The sequence below is a fragment of the Meleagris gallopavo genome, chromosome 6 (assembly GCF_000146605.3).
Source record: "Meleagris gallopavo isolate NT-WF06-2002-E0010 breed Aviagen turkey brand Nicholas breeding stock chromosome 6, Turkey_5.1, whole genome shotgun sequence".
NCBI lineage: Eukaryota > Metazoa > Chordata > Aves > Galliformes > Phasianidae > Meleagris > Meleagris gallopavo.
This window is the reverse complement of record NC_015016.2, coordinates 11,706,033-11,730,971: the sequence shown is the minus strand read 5'-3', so window position 1 is coordinate 11,730,971 and position 24,939 is coordinate 11,706,033. Positions and strand designations below refer to the sequence as shown.

General features: G+C 40.5%; 1 protein-coding gene across 1 annotated transcript; it reads right to left on the bottom strand.

The window, feature by feature from the left end:
• Positions 1-8,117: 8,117 nt before the first annotated feature.
• Positions 8,118-20,727, bottom strand: LOC104911388. Its single transcript, XM_019616298.1, has 3 exons — positions 19,710-20,727; positions 18,447-18,513; positions 8,118-13,295 (listed from the first exon to the last, which is right to left on the bottom strand). The coding sequence occupies exons 1-3, from the start codon at positions 20,169-20,171 to the stop codon at positions 11,776-11,778; spliced, it is 2,049 nt and encodes a 682-aa protein (XP_019471843.1). The 5' UTR covers positions 20,172-20,727; the 3' UTR covers positions 8,118-11,775.
• Between the last annotated feature and the right edge of the window lie 4,212 nt (positions 20,728-24,939).

The following is a 24,939-nucleotide window of genomic DNA, read 5'->3' as shown; positions in this document are numbered from 1 at the left end:
AGCTCTGCAGAAGACTATTCTCTTTATTTCACTTTTTGCACAAGGTTATTTTGCTGCCAGTCAACTGGGCCGAATGGGCCCCTTGGAGGGGTGAGGACTGATGCTGACAATAGAGAAAAAGAGGCAACCACACTACTGGGAAAGTGGGCAGAGAGAAATCAGAGGAATGGGACTGCAGCCTTCAGAGAAGCACATTGTCAATGCAACAATGATTTTTTAAATAGCAGGATACGAACAGAGCAAAATGCGAATAATCTTCAGTAATGATGCTTGATGTTTCCACGTGGGGTGGAGAGCAGCTACAGCAGTACAGATGCAGAGGGGTTGTCAAGGAAACAGACATGTTTTTCTTCAGCTGTGCAGTGAAGCACATACTCCAGACATCCATATAGCCTCATTACCACTGCATCTGAATACCTGACAGTCATTAATAACAAATTTTACCCTTGTAGCACTTCTGCTGCAGTGGTATTGTATCTCATTTTTAAAGGAACAAGAGAAATAGGGTGAGCCCCTTTCCCAGCCGTGCCACCCCTCACAGCGGAGTCACACTGCTGAAATCCCAGCTGTACAAGCCATGCAGTCACCAAAGAGCAGAAATAACCGAACTCCAGCTGCTGATACTGGTCACCATTGCCAGGGAACAGTGCCAGGTTCATTTCCAAGGGCATGTGTCACTTTATTCTCTGAATGCATCAGGAAAGTATGGATGTGGTCTGGGGCTTTATACTTTCAAATCTAACAAAGGTATAGGGAAAATATCTCTAAATAACCACGCTGATAATTTTATAAAAATCCAATGGAAAGAAGGATATGAAGTATGAGCAGCCATTCACCACCAAAATCCTATCAATGCCCTCTTGTCATGCTCCATTCACTTCCATCTACCAACACGGCACCCTGTGAGCTTATATGAAAGAAGGGCCCAGTCATAGGTAAGTAGACCATCTGCTGTTATCTAATGCTCAGGCTGTATTTTCTTTGTCCTTTGTTTTCATTTTAGTTTCCAGTCTTTCACATGTTCAGCAAACTTTGTTCTTATTTGAGCAAAGCACTGTGAGCTATGGATAGGAGCAGTGCGTGCCATGTTCCTTCACTCTGACAAAGGTAGATTTTCTGGTTTGGACATACAGGTAACTAAGCATTGGCTCACTTACATAAATACTTTCATAATTATTAATACAGATTTGGTTTCAATAGTCATCAAAAAGGGAAAATATCCGCACTCTAAAATGAGCTTCAAAGAAACTGACTGTCCTATCACACACTCCCATTTAAAGGGCCTCTTATAAATATTATGCTCAGATTTTCCTCAGATTTAAAATAAGAAAAGGCTGTCAAAAGAGAAGAAAGTAAATAAAAAGAAATGTCAGAACGCAAAATCACATCTACTTTGCCCTTAGAAACACACTTAAATACCTATGCCAGGAACTTTTAGCCTCCCACAAGTTTTCAGAATTTATGATATAGAATTTCTCAAATCTCATCCCACACACATCCTTTTTCTTTCTAATAAAACAGTCCAACATACCCATTGTTTTCAGTGCAGCTATGGGTTTAGGTAGGATCCACAGTAATCAAGGGAATACAGTGACTGGGATCTCTTCTGTTTTCTTTCCTATAGTCTCTCTTTGCAATATTTTCTTATGTCAGATAACTCTGTCTTTGAAGACTTCAGGACTGCTACAGTAACTCACTATGGACATTTGCATTCAGAAATATGCTCAAGCCCAAAAGAAAAGCCATCTGAGACACAACACACATATTTTTCTTACAGTGATTTGGATCATTCAGAAGTATGAGAGGAGAAAAAGAATAAAATCTGCGTTATTCAAATCTTTGTACGCATCAAAGTAGACAGACTGTGCATCTCTTTCTCTTTGAAAAAGTCTGTCTGGAGGCTTAACACTCAATTACAGTTCATCTGATTCTATGCAGAAATATCTAACATGGTTACAGCTGATTCTTCTTGTGAGACACTTAAGAACAAAACACAAAAATTTATAAGAGCAAGGACTGAAAGGAGAATCTATTATGAACTAATTGCAAATCAGAAGCCCATGTAACTTGCAACAAAACAATCTGGGACAGAGGCTTGTCACAAACACAGCTGTTGAATGTACGGCACGAAAAATCAAAAGACATCCTTTTCTTTGTGCCCAAAGAGCTCTCTCATCTCTCTGGTCTCAGAAGAGTTCTTTAAAACAAAAATGAGCTAACTAACTATAAAGGCAAAGATGCCAATGGTAGATGAAGAGATTGTAGTAACTACCTCAGCTACGCCTATAATAATTTCTCCATCATTTACCTGCAGCACTACCTACATCATCTGATGAGCCCATCTGTCTCCAAGCCAGCAACATTTCCAATCTAGTGAGCAGTCATTTGTCAAACCTTTCCTGGGGTAAGAGACCTGCCTTTTTGCTGCCCTTATTAGCTAACTATTATTAACCACTGCTATGACTGCTAAGCCACAGCAGTGATAAATAAGACCTTCCCTTGCTCAAAGCTTTTCACACACAAGAAAAAAGATCTCAAGCAGTCAGACCTGCTCCCAGCAGCCCTGATGGGCACGGAAGCACCTGCAGAGCAATACGAACACCATCAGCCCTGCTGGTCACACTACATACACAAGGATAGAGCTACAGTGGCTGACCTAGGGTACATGTCAGATGCTGTGCAGAATGCTTGTGACCCTGAGACAAGTAACTGCTGAAGACTGAACTACAGTGCACCAGGGTCACATTATTGGAACACAAAAATTGATGGTATATGTTACAGCCTAAGTCTCCCTATTTTCAAATGTCCCATGCATTAGTGATTTGTGAAAACTCAGCCCACTTTGGGAAGATATCCATGCAACTGCATCTTTAATTTCCAGGCTGTTTTTCAGACATTCAAACCAGGCTGAGTTCCTGGAACCAATTTTCCTTAACTTGTTGTTAGACACAACAGTGAACAAAGGCAACCTTCCAAGCAAAGCATTATTTACCCATAGGAGAACAGCAATTAACAACAAAAATGTTACAACAGCCCAACAGCTTCCATACACCTACAACTCAGCATTTCCAGAGGGATGGTCAGACCCCACTATGGCTGCCAGGTGCAGGGTCAGGCTGCAGGGCTTCTCTTGTGCCAACCCTTGAACGCCAACAAGGGCTCCCCGGGCCCAGCCTGCCTGCTGCCCTCGCTGCATCCATGGGCTGCATCCATTGTGACTGGATTGGATAGAAATAAAATGTAAAAAACTTTCATACTCTGGTCCAAGGTGTTCCAGCCAAGGACCCAAGTCGGAACCTGCGCCACAGAAAAAAAGGCAAAGGGTCTCAGTAACTAGGGATTAGACACTGATGGAAACTGAGACACCCACTTGCTGCCCAGATAATCTCTCTAGAGAGGATTGCTGCCTGTTGGGGCCCATATTCAGGACATCAGGAAGGGGTTACCAGGTATGCTGGAGGACTGCTATCTGCTCCTGCTCTTTGATTGTGGGTCACAGGAAGCAGCAGCTTGGATATTACAAAATATTAAAAAAGACTTTATGTCCCTTGGGAAGATTTTAAAGGGACTGGGAGCACAGGTAGAGTTCTCCTTGACCCTCCTGGCTGGAGACTGGGATCTGAGAAGGAGGGAACAAATCAGTTGAATGAATGGCTGCATGGTTGGTGTCGCTCTCAGGATTTTGGGTACTATGATCTGGGATGCAACTTTGACAGAATGGGCACGTTGACACTGGATGGGATGCAACCAACCAAGAGGGGTAAGAATATAGTGGGCAACAAGCTGGCTGGGCTTATCACAAGGGCTTTAAACTGGATTTGATGGGGTAAGAGGATGTACTGCTGAGTAATAGAGAAGAGCCAGGGAACACTGTCACTTTAGGAAGTAGCAGGTGAAAACCTCAGTTTTGTCGCAGAGGAATTTGAGAGGGCTATTCTAAGAAAGTAACGTGGCTGATAGCCCAGCTGAAGTGCCTATACACCTGTATTGCATCCAAGCCTGGGACCCACAACACCAGAAGGATGTAGAGCTGCTGGAGCGGGTCCAAAGGAGGGCCACAAAGGTCATCAGAGACCTGGAACACCTCTCCTATGAAGAAAGACTGAAGGAGTTGGGCTTGTTCAGCCCAGAGAAGGAGAAATCTCTAGGAAGATATCATTGCAATGTTCCAGAACTTGCAAAGAGCTTATTAGCAGAAGGGAGGCAGACCTTGTATATGGTCTAATAGTAATAAGACGAGACAGAAAGCTTTAAACTAAAAGAAGGGAGATTTAGATTAGATATAAAGAGGAAATCTCTTAGAGAGCAGTAAGGGACAGACATAGACTATCCAGAGAAGCTGTGCCAGGGTGGGGGTGTATGGTAACTGCTGAATCACTCCCTGAACCACTAATTGAACACCTGGAGCAAACACCTGGGTCAGCCCTGGGAGCACAGGTGAAGGCAATTCACCTGTGTGAATGAAAAGGGTGGAGCCTGGCTGCACCTTTCTTAAACCCCATTTAAGTGCTGACTGCCACCATGGGAAGATTTCTTTCTGGAGATCCCTTCTCTGTGAAGTTTCCTCTGCAAATCTAGATCCTCAGAGGTGGGTGAGCAATCTTTTCCCTTCCTTTATAACGTCTTTCCATTACACTGATCCTTCTGCTGTTTCACCTTCCTTTGTAGTATCTTTCTATCATAGTGGTCCTTCTGCCATTACAGGGAGGATGAAATTGGATGTTCTATAAGGTTCCTTCCAACCATAACAACTTTATGATTCTATGATAACATAAAATGCAATTGAAGAGACTATTTCATGTGAAATAACCATCTAACCAGTGCTAGCAGGTACCAAGGATTGTTCTGTTTATTTTGTCCAGTAAAAATCCTACTGTTAATAAATCTGCTTCAGAGCTTCATAATGCTGACAGACTTTGAACAGATGAGCTATGTAGAGAAAAGTAGGATGCCAGAAAGAAAATTTTAACCCATTTGTGTATTTCTGTGGCCTAGAAATAAAACAGTTTCTGGCATAACTTCAAAAAAAAAGCCTTAAGCTGTTCTATATTACATTGCTGCTATAATCCTCAAGTAAGTGGAGTTGAAGCAAAGGCATCTTCATAACAGTCCTCACCAAATTAGCTTTTTTAAAAATCTATTTATCCTTTGAACAAAACATTGTCCATTTCCTCAAATCCATATACAAAATCTGAAACACCTTGTGGTTTGTTGGAAATCAGTTGTCACAAAGACTGCATGAAAGCGGATCTTCTCTGTGTAGTTGACTTTTGGAGCAATTGAAAAAGTGAAGAAAGAACAGCATTCTATCTTTTCCCAGAATATAAGCCAGCTTTCAGGTACATGTGCACACAAAACTGAAAGACTCTTTCAAGGATGGCAATGTATCAACAGTCCTAGAGTGAGGAATTGTGAAAAGATATGGAACACTGAAGAGTACTGTTAGTGAAACAAGTTATTTCTAGGTATGAAAGGAATTGTGGAGATCTGTTAGTGAATTTATATATTTCCAGAAGTGGGAACTGAGAATGTGGAAACCACTACTGTGAACAGTGCACTGGAGTCTGCTTGGGATATTACTCCAAGCTATAGAAAGATTTGAATGCCTCTTTATCAGTGCGGCAGACACATTGTAGGCTCTGGATTGGCTCTCACATTTACTTTAAAACAAATGTTATTTTCATTAAAACCTATAACTCTTAGGAGCAGGGTTTTAAGATGTTAATAGATAATTTAAATTGGGCAAAAGTCACATGCACAATTTTACTTTGGGCTCTGGGTTACTTCTCTGTTGCTCCCTTTGAACATATGAAGCACTAAAGTTCATGTGGCCTTGGAAGGACACAGATGGCTACAAGGAGGTTTTCTGATGGCTTGCTGTGGAAAAACTCAGAACCAGGCTAGTCAAAATGTCCTAAAGCTTGCAGCATGGAGCACAGTGACGCTTCCCAGAGGGAAAGCAAGCTGTTTGTTGTCTTAGCTTGGGACACACAACTGACTGAGAAGAAAACAGGAGAAAAATACTTGTAGTCATTCTCAGCATTATGAGAGGTGTGTTGTGTTTGTGGGTTGTGTTTTTTTTTTTTTTTTTTTAAGGAACTCTGGAGGATTCTTAATTCTCTAGAGTTACTAAAACACAGAATATCAAATCCATCTTGTCTGGAGGAAGGTCTTTGCATGGTTTAGCCACCTCATGCTCTTGACAAACACTGCAGTTGTGTGTCCCAGCATAGCTGAGAATGCCACCACCTTCATCTTCCAAAAGTGTAGACAGGTCCAAATGGGACAACATTTCTGGTTATGTGTGTGTCTCAGTCTCCATATAGTATGTGATATCTAAATGTATGTACTGCTATACAGGTGAGAATTAGAGGGAAGCCTATGGCCAACAAAGCAGTTATTTGAACCGCAGAGCAGAAGTGGTGGGGCACATCAGAGATGGAGCTGTGGGAGAGCGGGTCCAGTTCAGTGCTGAATATGCATGGAGATCATGAAGGGAGAGTGGAAAGCAGAATGGCAGAAATCAGAAGAAAAATCATTTCTGACTGACCCAAAACAAAGTCTTGCAACTTCTCAGGCAGGACAGCAGTCACTGCACAACTCTGGCAGCATCACAAGGTGAGGGAAGGTTTGAGCAGCCTGGGGCACCCTGGGACAATTGCTGCCTCAGCCTGGATTCTGGGGTTCATGTCTCTGGGGATGTCTACAGTATTGGGTCTGGCTTTGAAGGACAGATCAGATGCATTTGAAATATACTGTTTGTCTGAGACTTAAACATGAAAAGGGAAAATATCTTTGAAGAGGTTATAATCTGTGTTAAGTCATTGATGTGATAGCAGTATTTGGAGCAAAGGCTTAAAAAAAATACAGGTTTGTGTTCAAGAAAAGTGAAACACAGAGCACTTTCAGCCATAAAGGCATCTTGAGGAATTTATCTTACCTACTTGGCATAAGGCACGTGCTTTTATTCTCCTCTACTAATAAAACCAGCAACCTTCAACAAACAGAGTATTTTACAATATATACTAAATCTTTTTACTTTTTTGACCTTCTGAGTAGAGTAAGGAGCTTTTATTTCAGTTTGATGCAAAGCATCTCCAGCTCTTTACTGAAGACACCTGCATTTAATCTATGAATAGTCTCATTCTTTTATTCCCAGCAAGTATTCCCAGCAAGAGAAGGCTGCAGTCGTGCAACTCAGATGTGAAAACCAGTTTAGATCATCACTCATCGGGTCATATTTGCATTGAAAGCCCATATCTATCACATGGACTCCTGAACCAATTCAATCTATGATATAGAAAAAAGATGAAACAACTCGGAAAATGTTCTGTTGACATCCCACATGTACAGAGGTCCTGAAGTTACTTAGTACATCTACTGGCTGCAGTATAACAGACAAATACTTGAAGGAGGCTTAAATGAGCAACATTAGGTACCGTAAGCAGTTGAATGTTTATAATGTGAAGCTCAGAGAAGGCTCATTTATCTAATGAGAAGTGGTTCCCATTACAAATGTACTTAGAAGGTAATAATGAGCTTTCACGCCAAAACCCACAAATATTTCCAGAGGTTTCATAATACAAGTTGATGTATAATTACCCAATTATGCTACTAAATGTCCCAGCTCAGCAAAACACGAGTATACTCAGTATATTCAGTTACATTAGTTACTGGGGTTTACAGAAGTTTGTAGGGGCAAGTCTTTTGTTAATGACACAAATGAAGTCACATGTGATTGAATCTGTTTTCAGCTGAACACATTTTCAATTACAACTGATTGAGAAAGCAAGTATTTCTTTCAGACTGTTCTAAAGAAATTCAGTTTGAAGTCTTCTGCATTAATTCAAATAACCACAGAGTTTCTTTCTTCTTTCTCCCACTTTTATGCCCTCTATCTCTATTTCCCCCCACTTTCACTTTCTTGTTTAACATCACTTCAACAAGCACAGGTCACTAACTCAGGTAACATGGGAATCTGTCCACAAAAGAGGTGGTGGTAAAAACTGCAATGGCATCAATAAAGCCTTTTTGTTGTATTTATTTTAGCAAAGTTCTCTTAAAACATATTACAATATAATATTAACAGAAGTTAAAAATACTGTTTAGACACACAAGGTAATATTTCAAAGTAGGAAACTTTATTAAAAAGCAGCACTTGAAACTAGTGTCACAGTGTACTGCAATCTGCACAGATGACAGAATGAAGGGAATAATCCAAAATATTAAATTAAAATAGTCCATACATTCTACCCAATTTTGACTTCAGAAAGCACAAAAGTGTATAGGTAATAAAGTATATTCAGGTAAGCTCTCTCAAATTGCAAAAATGCTTCATATTAAGTGATGCAGGCTTTTGTAAGGAAGATCCTTTTCCCTGTTACGTAAGCAGCACTACACAACCTATATTATTTTCCTCCTATAATAGTTACATTTTTCACAACATTTTCCATTATTTGCGTATGTGAAACATTCACCTTTCTATGAAGGCTGTTTTAAAAGTAATGCTTCCTATCTTGTTATATTGACTCACGCTCTCAGAGGCAGATGGTGATATGGCAGTAAAGCCTGAACCTTCCCACCAACATTCCATTATTCTTTGCATTGTCACAGAAAGGTATTAATTTTGGAGTGACCTACATAGATGTATTAACTGTTTCTGTACAGACTTTGCTAGCCTCTTTACTTGCACTTACTCTACAAGACTTTATGAGTACACCCATTAGAAGCAAGGGTTGGAGACAGTCTCCCAAGATTTATTTAAGAGTATTCATGAATGTGGTATCAAAAGATGCAAAAGAAAAAAAAATTAATGAATTCTGTACTTCACAGCATTATATTATGCTACTAAAAGAAAGAAACCATATGAAAACTTGAAATAAAAAGTTCCCAAGTTGTAAATATAATTGATAAGGTATATCTGTCAAGAATAAATTGCTGCAATTAATTACAGCAAATGAGGTAAGTGCCATAAAATTAGTATTCATCGTACATTGTCTGATTGCTTTGGAACTTTATCCTATGTAGAACCGCAGCGCACCACTTAACGTTGCATGGAATGAGGTAATATATATCATTTTCATAGAGGCAAAGGCTATATACTATGCTGTTAGTTAGACTACCATAAATCCACTCCGACTCCAACACGCTCGAAATTCACGTTACTGTAACTAAGTGGACTGAGCTCTTAATTTAGACTGTTTTTTTTTTTAAGATAGCAATGAAAACAGGCTCAAACAATGAGTCTTTCTTGACTGAAATAAGGCTAAGCTTGCTGCAAGTTGCAGTTAACTGTTTGTATTTAGAAGAAATTTTTTTTCATCATGTGAATACTTTATAAAAGATTACAATAGCAGAACTACATGAAATGCATTTCCATTAACCAGATGGCTGCGAAATACCGCATTTCTGCCCCATGCATCTAAAAAACTACTCTTAATTTGAGGGCAATTATGGGCACTCCCACAAGAATCTTCAGAAAAGATAGACTGTATTTACGATTTCACACTCTGAAATCTCCCTTAGCTGTAATAATGCTCACTTGTAGCTCCCTGGTAGTTTCTGCATCCCTTAATAATGGCACATTTAAATGGAAGTGCCATCACCATGTGCACAATGTAGGATTAAAGCATTAGTCTTCTCCATATTCAAGTAATTCCACTGATATTACAAACTCGCTCAAATAAAATATACACATACAAATCATGCTGTTAGATGTGCTATATGCTACATAAAGGCAAATGCTTATTATACTCAAGTAACATCTGCAGTTTGCTGAAGATGTATTAGATTACGATCCTACATTAGATTCTGATTATCTGATACACAGGTTTAAATCCAGAATGACTCTTAAGCTATTATTTTAATGGGGGTGACAGCCGCTAAAACAACTGCATATGGTAAAGCAGACAAGAAAAATAAGGGGCTATGTCCGTGAGAAGATTATTTTCTTGACTTTCCGTCAAATAAAAACGTAAGCATCTTATTTCAAACCTTCTCCAACATTGTCTTCCCTGCAGTTTCACTGCAGAAATACCCAGGTCTGCTCTCTGCAGAGCTTCTCTTGCAGTACAGACATCCTGATACAGCAGTGAGCTATCTGCTTCTGAGAGAAAGAAGGCCTTTGACACCCTCCTCACAGAATCACGTCTTTGTAGAAGTGAGTTTGTTAGAGAAGATATAACACCAGGGCTGAACTTACTTATTGTGATTATGTTGGCCTCAACACAGCATCCAGTGAAGTATACTGCAATGGGTTGCTCCGACTTAAGAGCTGAAACAAGAAATACTAGCATTCTGTTTGGTAGGGAGAACAATCTGTCCAAAGCCTGCATATCTCTGAGTTCAAACCTGAAGGAAAAAGTAGGAGGGAAAGGTAACCATAAGTAATAATGACAAGATTTACTTGTAATTTTCTAAATTACAAGTAAAAATGGAAACACCAGATGGAACTCTTGCATTTGGGTTCATGCTTTTACCAAAAAAAAAGAAAAAGGTAACAAACACCAGAACAGGTGAAGAGCACAGGAAAGTGCATGCATTTTAGATACGTGTGCTCAGGCAGTCACCCACAGTAAAGTGATATAATACATAATAGTCTCACTCTCAAATAGGTTGATGGTAGGCAGCCTGCAGCTGTCTTATTAATGTTCCTCTTATATATGTGACATACACACACACCTGTTCTTTAGTAGGGCTGGTGAGGGATGGCTGGAAGGAGTTGAGCTATGTGACAGAGCATGCTGTTTGTTTCTAACAAAATAAGAACAGAGTGAAGCAGTAGTGATACTTCAGGAGAAGAAAGGAGAGAAACACAGATCAGAAAGAGCACTCTGACAGAAGAGCTGGAAGAAGACAACAATCAGTGTCACTGAATACATAATTTCATTTTAGAATTGAGTGATTTAACAAAACAGAACTCCTAAAATTAAGCACTAGTTCAGCAAAATAAGTATGCTTGTGAATGGTGTCCCTTTTTGGTCAGGAAAATAATTTGTAATTCGTAAGAAACTGAATAAAAGTCTGTTTCCTTTTAAAGCCTGACTTTCAAGACGTTTCTAATACTTCCTTCTCATCATGCAACCCTTCAATGGCTGCAACTTAAAATGGGAACAAGTCTTCCCAAATTACTTAAAAGCAGATTATTTCAAAATTAAGTTAGAAAGATCATCATTAGTTACAACGTTCATGATGAGAACAGTGATTATGTTTTGTAAAAACAACGTTCTATTTTTGACCCAGGACCATTTTTATAAAATTGTGCAAGTATAATTCAGTGTTACCATATTACCATTTCTACTTTGAGGCATACTTAAGGCACTTAAAGATTAAGCACAACATTTTATAAGATGTAAACAAATTTGCCTCTGAGTGCGTATAGTCTTGTTGGCAAAAGAAAGTGAAAGCAGACTTCCATTACTTGGCTGCACTGCTTTCAGTTCCAGTACCAAAAGATACGTATTTACTCTCATCACAATTTTCTATGATCCAGAAATAACTGGTTGTAAGAGACTGCACTGTAAAAAATAGTTCTGAGTTGAATCCATAGATCCCTTGTCTGAAGATGTTAACAGAAGTACTATCTAGGAACTCTGAAAGCTCTCTTTTCTTTAAATGCTGATCACTTAATTAAGATTATATTTAAATATACCTAAATTTGAGAGCACTTTACTGGGACAGCATATTCACACTGACACACTGTAAGATGTCAAATACAGACAAAGAATCAGAGTAGAATCCAAATCCAATTTAAACCCCAATTCTGTGCTACAGAAATTAAGATGAAATCCATAAAATAGATACACTGGTTCCATGCTCATGAGTGATCTGATTGATCCTTCCACGTACGCAGTCAAGAGAAACTGATATCAGCGTTCCATTATGGACTTCAAAAGATGCACGGAGGGTCACGCTGGTCCATATGCTTCCCTCTGGCATCTGCCCTCCAATCTGCTGAGCAATTATGGAGGGTTGCATCTGATCCATGGTCAACTGTTGGAGAGTCACTTTAAGCACATTGCATGAATGGATAAGCTTTAAGTTAAATGCAAGACTGGCAACTCCCTTTTCTGTAAAAATGAAGTACTTCTGAGCAAGCTGTCCAGAAGAAACCAGCTGTATCTGTTTCTCATTGGATGAGATCTGGGTGAAATCCAGTAATTTGTTTCTCACAGCTCCAGTAGGCAGGCCTGTAACAGAAACTGTGGCTGATATGGCACTAGAAACTGCTGAAGGTATCCAGATCAGGCTAAACATACTAATCCCAGAACTATCTCCGAAATACCGAACATTACACTGTGCTGGAGAGAGTATCTCAAAGCTAATCAGATCTCCAGCAGCAACTTTTGTGGCCCCAGAAGCAGATATTGATGTATCTCTGTAATTTACCCCAGATTTAAATACATTCATTAGTTCTCTGTTGGTACCATTCCTATTTATATAAGAAATTAAGGAGAAACCCTCCCGGACACAAGTGTGACCCATAGAATACAACGCTTGGTGCAACACAAATTTGACAACACCTGTTTCAGTGAATTTTATAGCTCTGCCATCGTGAGATAAACTTAGCATGTAAGGGTCAGAAACAGAAACTATTTTAAATGTAGGTCGATAGTTAGTTTGGTAATGCATTGCTGTTGACATGTGTGCACTGATTGCCACAGCACCCGTGTCATGAGACAACCAGAACAGACTTAGTGGGCTATTAAGATCGTAAATATGTAAGTCTTTACTTTGATTGCAGAATTGGTTTGGGCTCCTCAAAAACACGGAAAGAATTTGGCTGGGCTCCACCTCAGCAGCGCTGCTTAAACTGGTGCTCTGGAAATATTTTCCTTCTGGCTGTTCAATGCGAACACCACTCAGTTCATAGCCTTCCTCACTGCCATTTAGCTTTAAGGAGAGTTGCAAAAAATTCCTGCAGTTGTGTTTTACTGCAAAATTTAGGTCAGTCCACAACAGACCATGCTGCCTGAATATCAGGCCGTGATCTTCGATGGACAGGATGTCACAGTGAAGCTTTTCCCTTATCTTCAAGTTCAAGCCAGAGTAGACCTGAGAGATGCCAGACTTCACAGATGGTAAAATGACGTTTGCAGCCCAAGATTCTGATAGCTTGCTTTCACTGGTTGCTGAACAAACTGTGTCACTGACAGTGGAACAAGGCATGGCCACCATTCCATCTTCACATTTCAAACATGCTTGGCATTCTTGCATTTCCTTATTAAAGAAATACTCCTCTCCACACAGTCCCAGAGCTGCATCTTTCTCTGCAATTCCAAGGCATCGAAAGCCACCTGTTCACAGAAATAGGGCAATTTTATTGTTAAACCTTTAAAACGCTAAATGTAAGAACTCTACAGATCTACATACATATCAAGTATGTTTGATAGCATCTAATTATGAGAGAAAACAGAAGATAACCTGATGAAATAAAAGAAATTCTTTACTCTGAGGGCGGTGAGGCATTGTCATAGGCGGCCCAGAGAAACTGTTGATTCCTGGTGGTGTTCAAAGCCAGGCTGGATGGGGCCCTGGGCAGCTGGGTCTGGTGGAAGGTATCCATGCCAATGGCAAAGGATTGGGACTCCATGATTTTTAAGGTCCCTTCCAGCTCAAACCGTTCTGTGCTTCTGTTAGATCACTTTGCACTACTAAAGGATCCTTGCTAGCAGACAGAGGAAACACTACAGGAAACTCACCTTGTCCAAGCTGAACTCAGTGTTTTAGAGTGGGAAGAGCAAGGAGAGAGAAGGGGCTGAACAGGGGAAATTCTAACCAAAATCTGTAACTGGTCAGATGTGATATTGCTCCAAAGACACTTTGCACTAAGCAGTGAAGATATTTTCAACTAAGGTAGAGTTCCTCTACACAAAAAATGTTCACTGCTGCCCACACGTGTTATGGGCAGTGCTGCTGTAGCTGATTGCTAAAGCAGTGCTTTCCAATCTGAGGGACATAGACCTCAGGCATTCTGTGTACTGTTTTTAATGATCCTGCAAGAGACAAGTAGGGAAAACAAAATGGTAAACATATGGCTTAAAATCATTATGCAGAGTTTGCACAAGCAGAAAACCACTGCTGTGAGACATGGGACAACAATGGTCTTGATAGCCTAAAATAATCAGATGAACAAAACACCACTGAAAATATCTAGAGATGCCATTTGGAATTACTTAATTTGAAAGAAGGTAATTTTATGCTGTTAGATGGCACATCGTGACCTCAGTGGATCAAAGAATGCACACTCAAAGAGCAGGTTTTAAAAACAGCCTGTAATTTTCTATGACAGTTTTCCAAGAGCACTGCCATCTGCTGTTGCCTCCAGCTGGAGCAGCTGGTTCCCAGCACCTTTGTGCACAGAGCCCTCAGGATCTAAATCAACACACTTAATTTGAGACAACCAAAAGAATAACCACTTGCAGTTTGTGCCTCAGAGTTTATGTGCCAATGCACTAATTTCAGCTTTTTGACCACACATAATCAAACCCAACGATCTCCTTTCCTATAGCTCCTCTTAAGTATCCTTTACTATCTACTGTGTTATTTTACTCACAAGTGTTTCTTAGATGCACACATTTGTTTTACTCCTCAGTTGGAAAGTTGCTGTTCCTGGGCAGAGATCTGCTCCAACACTGGGACTACAAGCATTTGACATGGACCCCAGCAAGACAATTTTCTCCACTGCTCAACCCAGGACAATACTGGCTGCATAGACTGCTGTCACAGGCAGAAAAGCATGCTCACGTACTGAGGACTGCATAACAGAATACTACACATGCACCTGGCATATGAGGGAAGTCAGCATATTCGCTAAAATTCACTTCTGACACAACATTATTCAGCTGAGACCACCAGATGCAGTATTCACTTATACAGGCTTCATATATTCACCCTCATACCTCTTTTTGTCTATTCATTTGATTCTTCACTAACACACAGTAGTATGTAGTACCATATAATGTATGATGTGAGAACATTTATTTGGAGACCAGGTATGGCTTCCTCAGAAGAGCTTAGTGTAGAAGTCAAAGGAAACTTAACATTTTATTCCCCCGAAAAGCATCTGGCTTTTTTTACAAGAAGCAAAAGCGAAATAAATACGATCACATTTTTTTCAACTACGAATATTCTATAGGGAATACAGAAGGTCCCTGACAAGCTTTCCTTTCGAAAAACAGATCATTTTTCACCATAGAATAATAGCTGGCATGACACTACTTAACCAGTTCTGCTTCTCAGATCAACAGCTCCCATGCCACTGCAACATGCAGGATGAGCTGCTACTGAATACACAAATACAACCATTTCATTTAGCAGAGATGAACTGCAGAAGTGCCTAGACATACTCATTTATGCTATTTGCTTCTTTAATACATCTTTATGTATATTTAAGGTTTTTTATGAATATCAAGCTTTACAAATAGATGTGGTGACTACTCTTACCATTATGCTCTCTAGTTTTTAATCACTTCTATCTGCAGCAGGTGCTCCCCCTTCATGTACTTGAAATAGGTGACTTCAAAGCAGCACATGGACTGCTTCCGACTGTGGACACAGCAGCAGCAACATACTAACCTCTGCCAGACCTGAAAAGGTCAAGGAGCAAACACCAGCCAAACATCAGAAGGCCAGCAGAACACCATGCTGTGACTGCTTCCTATTTCTCTCTACCACATTTCTGACAATCTCTTCCACCTCTTCCTGGCCCCTACTCTGGATGCTGCTACACCTGATTTTACTGTGAGCAGCCCAGCTGCATTAAAGTTGTTTTGTGAATCCACAGATATGAGGTTGTCCCAGTTTTGTACTCCCACATGCAGCCAGGCTGAACCCTTTTGCCTGGTAGACATTTGCACAGAACATAACCAGCCACATGGATGAAAACCTTAACAAGCACATGCAATATTCACACAAACATGTACAGCACAGGTGGCTCAGGCCTGTTCTCTCTAACTGCACTGAAGACCAGTAGTGGAATATGCACACACCATATGGGACTCTCCAGTGATTGGTTCTAGACTGTCTGGTCTCCTTTAGTCACTGGCATCTGAACATACAAGCTCGCCAAAGTACAAGGTCTGGGTACAGTTGATAGTCCGCAAACCTCTTATCCTACTCGCCCGTTAATCCAGTCTGAATTTCACTAGCCCTCCTTACTTCCCTCTGAACATTCATAACAATTTTTGTATATTCCCATACCCATCTAAAACACTCCTCAACAGATCTCATGCAATCTCTAAATCCTCTCCTCACAGCATCCCAGAGTAAGTTCTATAGAAACACCCCTTTGGTTTGCATGGTGTAGACTGCTTTTGGCCAGCTCCACTTGGCAGATTCACATCAAGGACAACAGTCTGGCTGCTCTCCTGGGATTGTGTGAGGAGAAAACCATGCACTTTGATGGCTCCTTGGTGACAAACCTTTATTCAAATAATCTAACAACTCCCGTCTCAGATAAAAGCAAGGAAAGGCACCAAGGGAAGGAGATATGATACACAGAAAAGTGGAAAGGCAAAGAAAGAGAGGCTCATAGTTGCATGGTTTTCTGCTGCTATGTGTTCCCTTCCCACTGTTAAGGGAACATGAGTTGTTACAGATCTAACAAACTTTGCACGCAGCTCAAGAAACTGCATACAACATCTGGAACTCATACATCAGAACACATCCCCACCATTACCCAAAACAAACATCCAGTTTCAGACACCCTTTTGACAAGTTAATTGTACTTGTATAAGATAATGAGCCATCATGAACAGACAGGCTCAAGGTAGTAATCTTATCAAACAAAAAATACGAAGAGCACTCCCTCTTCCATGACAGATGATGGGGAGAATGTTGACAGAACACTGATTCTTAGTCCAGTTGATAGGAGACAGAATGTCCTCACATCTTCATAAGCCATCATTAAAAATGGGAAAAGAGGAATCAGAGGAAGAGTCTTTTCCTTTCAAACACATTGCTGCTGACTACGGTCTGACAAACCACCATTACCCAACTGTTTTACAGCAGTATTTTGTCCTCTAAATTTTTCCTCTAGCAGTAGAAAACACCTGCGCTTGGTCTGGGTCATCGCACACAGCCCTCTGGATAAATTCCTTACAGCCTTCCCTCTCTCATGTCACAAACTAGAGCACTACCAAATGACTCCCACACTGGTGATTCTCCTTTCCTCAAGCTGGGACCCTGTAAGCTTCCTTCCACAAAACTACCAGCTTGATAGCACCAAACCCAGCCTCCTACTAAAGAAGAGACCAAGCCTTATATCATTCTGATGCTTTGGTTCAAATGTTGTGCCCCAAGCAGTCCTCATCTAATTGCTCAACACTAAGGCTGGCTATAAGGAAGCACCTTGTCTCTTCTTTAGTTAAGACTGACTCTGCTACAGTGTTTGCCAGGCAAGGCAGCACTGGGTGCTCTCTCCAGTTACTTCCAGTTTTCTGTGGCATTTATAATAACACCACCAAGCCATCCTAAGTTCCTGCCAAAATGAAGCAAGGGCAATGTATGCAAGCCCAAGTCTTCTTTTAACCCTTTCCTAGGACCAATTCCCTCCCACTTTTTTCTACATCAGAGCAAAATCACTCAAAGAGTTGAAACACCCTTTGTCCCTCAGAAAGGTCACCCACTTTTTATGTGGGTATAAAAAGGATAAAAAGCATGTAAGCTGATGAAGGCTTCCTTTGATTGTTTTACTGAGTGTACTTCAGTACAAGTTGTGATTGGTGAAATGCTCTATTTGATCTGTTTTTTTCAAGTTTTTTTGGCTGACCAGAAGTTATCCTAGTACCTGGATACATTTTGCTCACTACATCTGTTAATTCTGCTCTTTGTGTCTGACTGCCATAAGAAGTAATGAAGGCTAAGTCTGAAGTTTTCCACTTTTTGAGCTATTCTACTCAAATCCAATCTTAAACGACTAAAAAATCCTCCACACTTACAAATGATGAAAACTATTGATCATCCTCAATATTTGACAATATTATTGCTTAAAGGAGAGTAAGATCGATGAAGAAAGGCTCTATAAGCACCTTTATTAGATCAACTCAAATATCTACCTCAGTGCAGCTGAAGGAAAATGACAGCTATTTTTCTCCATTAGGAATAGAATCTTTGATTTTCACCCCATTTGCACCAGCATAAACAAGAACATGGTCAGGTTATAAGAGAAAATTAAAATCAAAGCATATAAAAACCCAAGAAAATAAGGTAAAAGGGACTCTCGAAAGGACCTAGTGGATATTATGTTCTAAAGAGCCTACTGTCTGTCCAGAAGAACTGCTATCAACCTAGAGCTGCTATCAACCTAGAGTTTCACAACCTCTTTGATTCCATCAACCTGAGCATACTATTACAAACATATAGGCCTGAGCCTTTATCTATCCTTCTGGCCTGTTCCTGAAGAACTAATTATCTTCATCCTTTAATTATCAGGGAATATAACTTACCTGGAGTATTCAGACATTTTATTCTCTCGCCACAAATGCTTGGAGATTCAGTGCATTCATCTCTGTCCTGTAAATCACAAGAACCATACTGAAAAACTATAATGCCATAACTTCACCTTGAAACAGGCACTTCAGGCTGTCACACCCAGGCGTATGCAGGCAGGAAGAGGAAGGTGATCTCACAGACATGTTGGAGCAAGACAGCTTGCTTTGGATTTGCTTTATCGAGGTATCCACACAGACTGTGTGGTTTCCAGTTTGCAGATCGTGAGCTAAATGGACTGGTACTACAACTAACACTTTTTACATTGCATGATGACAGTATCACATCCCTCAATAGAATCGCTCAATTGGTCTTGAGGACATTGCAACAACCAAAAGAGCATTAGGAAAGGCTCTTAAAGACATCTAGTCTGGGAGGAAGGTGCTAACTGAAAAACATCCAAGAAAGTGAAATGATAAATTAACTTTCCCTCTCAACAGGCTCTATTCTCACAATACAGTAGGTAGAGCGGAAAGAACAAAAGGCTAAATTTGCCTTGAAACGCTCACATTAAAGAAAATCAGACAAGAAGAGGGAAGGGGTCAGCCTCTTTCATGTTTTTCTCAGTAATGGGGGCACAGATCACTAGCTGTTCAGGCTCACGAGAAGCTAAGAACTGGAGGTAACATCTGGCAAAGAAGTCACTATTTTAAACATCCCAACATAGCTTAGGATTTTTAAATGGAGGTGACCACAAAAGCATCTTGTTTACATGCCTGTTTTGTATAGCAAAATGTATTTAATAATTATAAATGTGAATGTTAAACATTTTATATCTTTGCATGCTGTTTTTAAGCTAGAATTAGATTTTACATTTTTTTTTAACTGATAACTTTCATTTCCAGCTTATAAAAAAATGCACGATCATTAGTTTTACTTAATAAAGCTTTCCTCTACTTTTCCAATGTGTCCAGCAGATCATGTAATCTGGCCTGGCATTAAATAAATGAACTTATCGTGCATAAGTGCATTTTAGGGTATATTTTTCTACCAGGATGAGCAGAATCAATGACCTGGCAGCTGCTAGACTTGGGAAAGCTTTACATCCAGCAGACACTACTCAGTGCCCCATTTACAGCAGAAAATGGCAATGAGAAAATCCACAGACAACTTCAGGCAAAATAACTACCTCTATGAATAGTTATTTGCGGAACATCATCCTTATATGTCCACACAATATTTCCTAAACAGTAACTGAAAGATACAGAATTATATTTCACCTGGCAAATCCGATCAGAGTTTGCAGAGCAATCAGCCATTTGAAAAAAACCAGCAGGACACAGTGTGCATTTTTCACATTGTGAAGGTGTCTTTTGGAAATTGCAAAATTCATCACTTTCACAAAGACCACAGTCCAGCAAAGACTCCCCAACATTAATCACTTTTGCATCCACTTCTACTTTATGCACAGAGTATGACTTCTGGAGATGATTCCTGACCTGGTTCTGAAGTCCTTGAAGATGACTTTCAAAATAATTTTGAATATCTTCTTGCAAACTCTGAAATGACATTTGTTTCACTGTGTCAAAAAGCATGCCATACTGCACTTTGATCAGATCCATTTGCTCATACATTTTTCTTTGCTGTTCAAGAATCTCCCGTTGCTGGCTAACCAATACATGTTGCTGTTCAGCAAGTTTGTGCTGTAAATCTACAATGATCTGCTGCTGGCTTTTTAGCATTTCAATAAATTTCTCATGACCTTTTGCAAGGTGAAGCTGTAGTATTAGGGCATCTTCAGATGGAACTTCATTTTCTCCTGAAATACAAATGACTGGTTATTTTCCAAGATAAATAATTTTTCAGGTAGCTGTGTTATCTCTTCAAAGGTATTACAATTTTAATAAGTTTAATGAAAAGGCACTTTAAATTCAAGTCATGATTTAAAACCAGTCCCTTTACTATCTCTGTAGCTCCTCTATGGGACTTCAAGCTCTTCTCTTTCATAAGCAACAACATTTACAGTTGTAGACACTGAAAAAGACATAATCAGCCCCTGTGCTTCAGTTCATAAATTAATCATCACTAGGGGTCAGTAACAGATGAATCATATCAACATATACATCAAATACAGTAAGGAACAAATGGCCAATTTTCTCTACAGAGGTGATAAAATTTCTTGAGAACTCTGAGCTATTGAAGGCAGTAAAAATAAGGGTCAATTACAAAGATCTGTAAAAGGACTCTGTGATACTAAGTACCAGCAATAAAACAAGAAAAAGAAACTCAGAGGAGATAAAGGTGAAATTACGCACTCACTGAAAAAAAGGAACAATTCTAAGTCTTTTAATTTAAAAAAAACAAAAATAAAAACAACAACAACAGAACAAACAAACAAACAAAAAATGCTGTTTGCAGATGATTGCACCACTCAGGAACGACCATGAGCTAATGCAGTATATACCTAGACACAAACCATGGCCTGCAAAAGCTATGTCATCATCAATTCAGTACGCCACAGAGGTAAGAAATGCAAAGAAAATGCTAGGATTAATTATAAGAGGTATACATAACAGAAGAAAATGTATCATTATTGGCATTATATTAACCAATACAGCATATGCACAGCATTTGTTAACAAAAGCCCCAGTTCAGTAAGACACATGCAGAGCTGATGTGTAAGCATATACTGAAGGAGCACTGTCTTCAGCCAGTAACTGGCTGACTGCTGGCAGCAAAAATGGCTATAATTTGAAGTTCTGACCACAGTGAAACTAGTCACTTGATGGACCAGCTTTCAATGATCTCTCCCCTAAACAGCCTTACAGAACTCTAACTAAGGCAGTGTTTCAGTCAGTCAATTTATCTTTGCTCCTCCTAGATGTTTAAAGCTCAGTTGGTGACAATATGAGACCTAAGAAATCCTTTGTGACTGCTTTTACTCTCATTTTTATTTTACAGTATTGGACTATATTCAGCCACAATGTTATACACCAGTACAGGAGGCCTTCCGCTGCATTAGTTGGTGCTTTAGGCAGTTCACAACGTCAGAGCAATACTGAGGTAACAAAGCTCTTGCAGAAAAGAGAAGACTCTACTGAAAATAAATGATATTCGATTAAGAGGAAGAGGAATCTTGTTTGTCAAAAAAACCTCTGAAGTCTAAAATAGCTCAGCACTAAATGTAGCCATTTCTCTCCATTACCTGTCTAAAGATAACCCCCAGTGAATGTCAGACTGGGATGTCTCTAGAACACTGGCCTTAAATCACACAGGATGAATTCCACTCCAAGATATATTTAGTATGCACAGCAATCCTAATTAACTACCCTTCCACATTCCCAGCCAAGTATCAAGCAGGTACAACCACTTGCAACACCCAGATGTTCTCATGACCACAGATGCAATATTAACTTTCATACTAACACACACACACACCATACACAGCCATGGTAAGGAATGTTTTGCAGATATCTACTCCACGCTTCCACAGTCCATCCATGATACAAAAAAAACACCTACTGAGAATGCCTTGGAAAGGACACATCAATCTGAGAGGGTGCTGCATGTTCCCTCAGGTACAATCTTAGTGCAGGAAGACTGAAAGAAGGCTGTCATCCTATCGTGAGGAAGGGAAGGAAGACTGTGAGATCTTTAGTGGAACCCAAGATGGTGCCACTCCCTCCTGATAACCACAGCAGATGGGCATTGGGCTGCAGACACTTCTCAGTGCACAGAAGAATGCAACAGCATGTGCCAGGTTTGGCATGTATGAAATATGGCAGCTGCACATTATTTTGCCCAAATGGGAGCATTTGGGTACGCAGAGAAGTCTGTCCAAAAGAAAAGAACAGAAAAATGGCTCAGGTGGGAAAAATGAAGAATTTAATGACAACTGATCAATGTGAAGAGAAACACAGAGGAACATAAAATGAGCGACAATGACAACAGGTCATGTGCGTTCCTCCACTTGGGATACCAGTCCTTCATCTAGAGTAAGGTGCAGTCGAGGAGCTGCTGGGAAGCATCAATGAATCTTGCAGAGGAATGGATTCATCTGATAGGAAAAAGGTGTTACATACAAATCTGCACATCAGCTCTCAGACTCCTCTAGTCTTGGGACTAGTTTCTTCAGAAGAACAGAAACAAAGGACATTTCCTGGATTTGCCCCACTATGTTCATCACATGCTGTTTGAGTAGCTGCTCTCTGCAGCTAATGGTAAATGCATTAGATGCTTCAATGTGTGATTATCACATTTCATTATTGGATTCTACAGGCCATGCAGAATTTCTGTGCAGAATCGCGCTTCTTCTGCAAATGAGAATTGAAAAACATATTCTCTGCACTATTTCAAGAAGCCTAGTGATCTGTGTTCAACAGGAAGGTCTCAGAAGTCTTAAGCAGTGAATGTTAGAGGTTGCAAGCAGAGTAGAATACTGGATGCTTGCCTGTACACTGACTTGAAGGAAACCAAAGACTATCAACATGGCTCATTTTGTTGTTTCTGATGCCAAGCACGTGAGATCTCTGCTAAATATTGATGAATCCAGCTGCTCTTCCACTTCTCGGAAAGAAAGCTGTCTTGTGAAGGACTGGATTCAGTGTTTAGAATGGGCAAAATGCATACAGGCCCTTTGTCCAATCCAGACAGAATGAAGCGTTCAGCCCAGGCCATCACACCAAGCACCATGGCTGCTGCAGTGGTCTTGGCTGCAGGCTGCTGCCAATCTGTGTCACTCACAGGCTGTAAGGCAAATGAAGTGAGAAGGAAAAACCTTTGTGGGTGCAGTTGTGTGTGTGAAACAGCCTTCACGTGAGAACAAGTTCACATGTAATTACTAGTTTGCTCACCATGTCCTTCCGTGATAATGATGCCTTCGACAGTTTGAAATGGGTTAGTAGGCAGCGCTGTCCACTTCTTCTCTCCAGCACACACAATGGTCATCTCTGCCTCAGCTGAGAATGGCTGGGATCAGTGAGGCATGAAAAGGAGAATGCACAAATCCCTGACAGCTGCTGCCCATGAAGTATCACCCAGTCTCAATAGATTGAAAAACTTTAAAGGAAACTTCTAACCGCACTCTTGTCCTTCCAAGACTTCACCTGGCAGCATGACTGCAAAGAGCATAAAGTTGTAAGAGTTCATTGCATGTGTCAAGTCCCAGAAATTCAGGGCATCTTCTCTGTTCCAACCCTTTGCTTCACTCTCCCATATTATACTTTGTCCTGTGTCAGGAAGGAGTACCTAACCCCATCTTTATGGGAGAGATCACAGGTGCACAGATGTCATGATGGCAGCTGCAAATGCTATGACTGACTGAGGTTCTCCAAAGACAGTCCTGGAATAAGAGGATATTTGGAGAAGGAGGTCACACTGTCTGATACTTTCAGTGAAGATGTAACATGTGCTTTCGGCACCATGCAAGAAGTGTCACTCTTCTGTCCATGCAGTCCTTATTATTTGCTATGATTTGTACTACTTGGAAATATGGATCTTGGTAAGCACAAAGAAATTGGAAATATCATAGGTCCTTTTGGAAAAGGGAGGTATGGCAATTATGATAAAGGTACAAAGAAAGCGCACAGAAGCAGAATAAATGGAGACGTCTCTGCTTTCTGCCCACCCTTGGTCACAGGGCACACAGAGGTTCTGCAGGACATCTGGGAGGAAAAACAAAGACAGACATTGTCACAGTAACATGAAGGTAGGGGGAGGAGGCGGAGTTAAATCTCACCTGAGATTAGCATCACCAAATTCTGAAGGCTGTTTTGGAGGAGGTGTTACTCCACTCAGTAGATGCCCAAATTGAGGTTCTCTGCTCTCTTACCACAGTGCTCAACTTGGCCACAAGGATGTGACAAAGTTCAAACATTCCTCATGCCTTCCTATTAGCTTTGACCATCACTAGGGGTGAAATAAATCATTCTTCCTCATGAAGTTTGTATTTCTCAGACAAGGCATTAGGCAAAAACACAAACTGCTCTGTATTCATTAAAGCTATGCTGATGCTCTTAACCTTGGTAAATCCACACAACCTGGGGAATCACTTTGCATCTTTCGCTGACCCAAGGGTATAACCCTGGACTTGTCAGACTTTCTACAGGGATGTTAAACTGACAGGGGCAGTACAGTGCTCTTTATTCTGTGCAATAAGAGGAGCTCTGCAATTTGTTGCTGTTTTCTGCTGGCTATCGCAGCGCAACAACACGTGAGCAGCAGCAAGTTTCTCACCAATGGCACCAGCTCATTCAGTCTGGGTGCACAACTTACAACTCTGAAGCTCCAGACAATGTTGCTACAAACCAAAAAATTCCAGACCCGACAATTGTGAAGACAATCAGAGAACTTACACTGGCTTTACAATAGCACCGTGAAGGTCCCTACTCCACCACGCTTCACCTGTTGCAGACCCCCTGAAGGAATGATACGACGGGGCAGCGCCCCGCACTCAGCGCCACGGCTCTGCCTCCAAACCACGGCCCGGAGGGACGGAAACGGGGCAGCCCC

What these genes read in the sequence shown, in the direction of transcription:
- LOC104911388 (XM_019616298.1), bottom strand. Translation starts at nt 20,171, where the DNA reads ATGCTAAAAAGCCAGCAGCAGATCATTGTAGATTTACAGCACAAACTT. An exon ending in ACTCTGATCGGATTTGCCAG is followed by an intron (nt 18,514 to 19,709) that starts GTGAAATATAAT and finishes TGTGATTTACAG; the next exon opens with GACAGAGATGAATGCACTGA. An exon ending in AAAATGTCTGAATACTCCAG is followed by an intron (nt 13,296 to 18,446) that starts GTAAGTTATATT and finishes TTCTGTGAACAG; the next exon opens with GTGGCTTTCGATGCCTTGGA.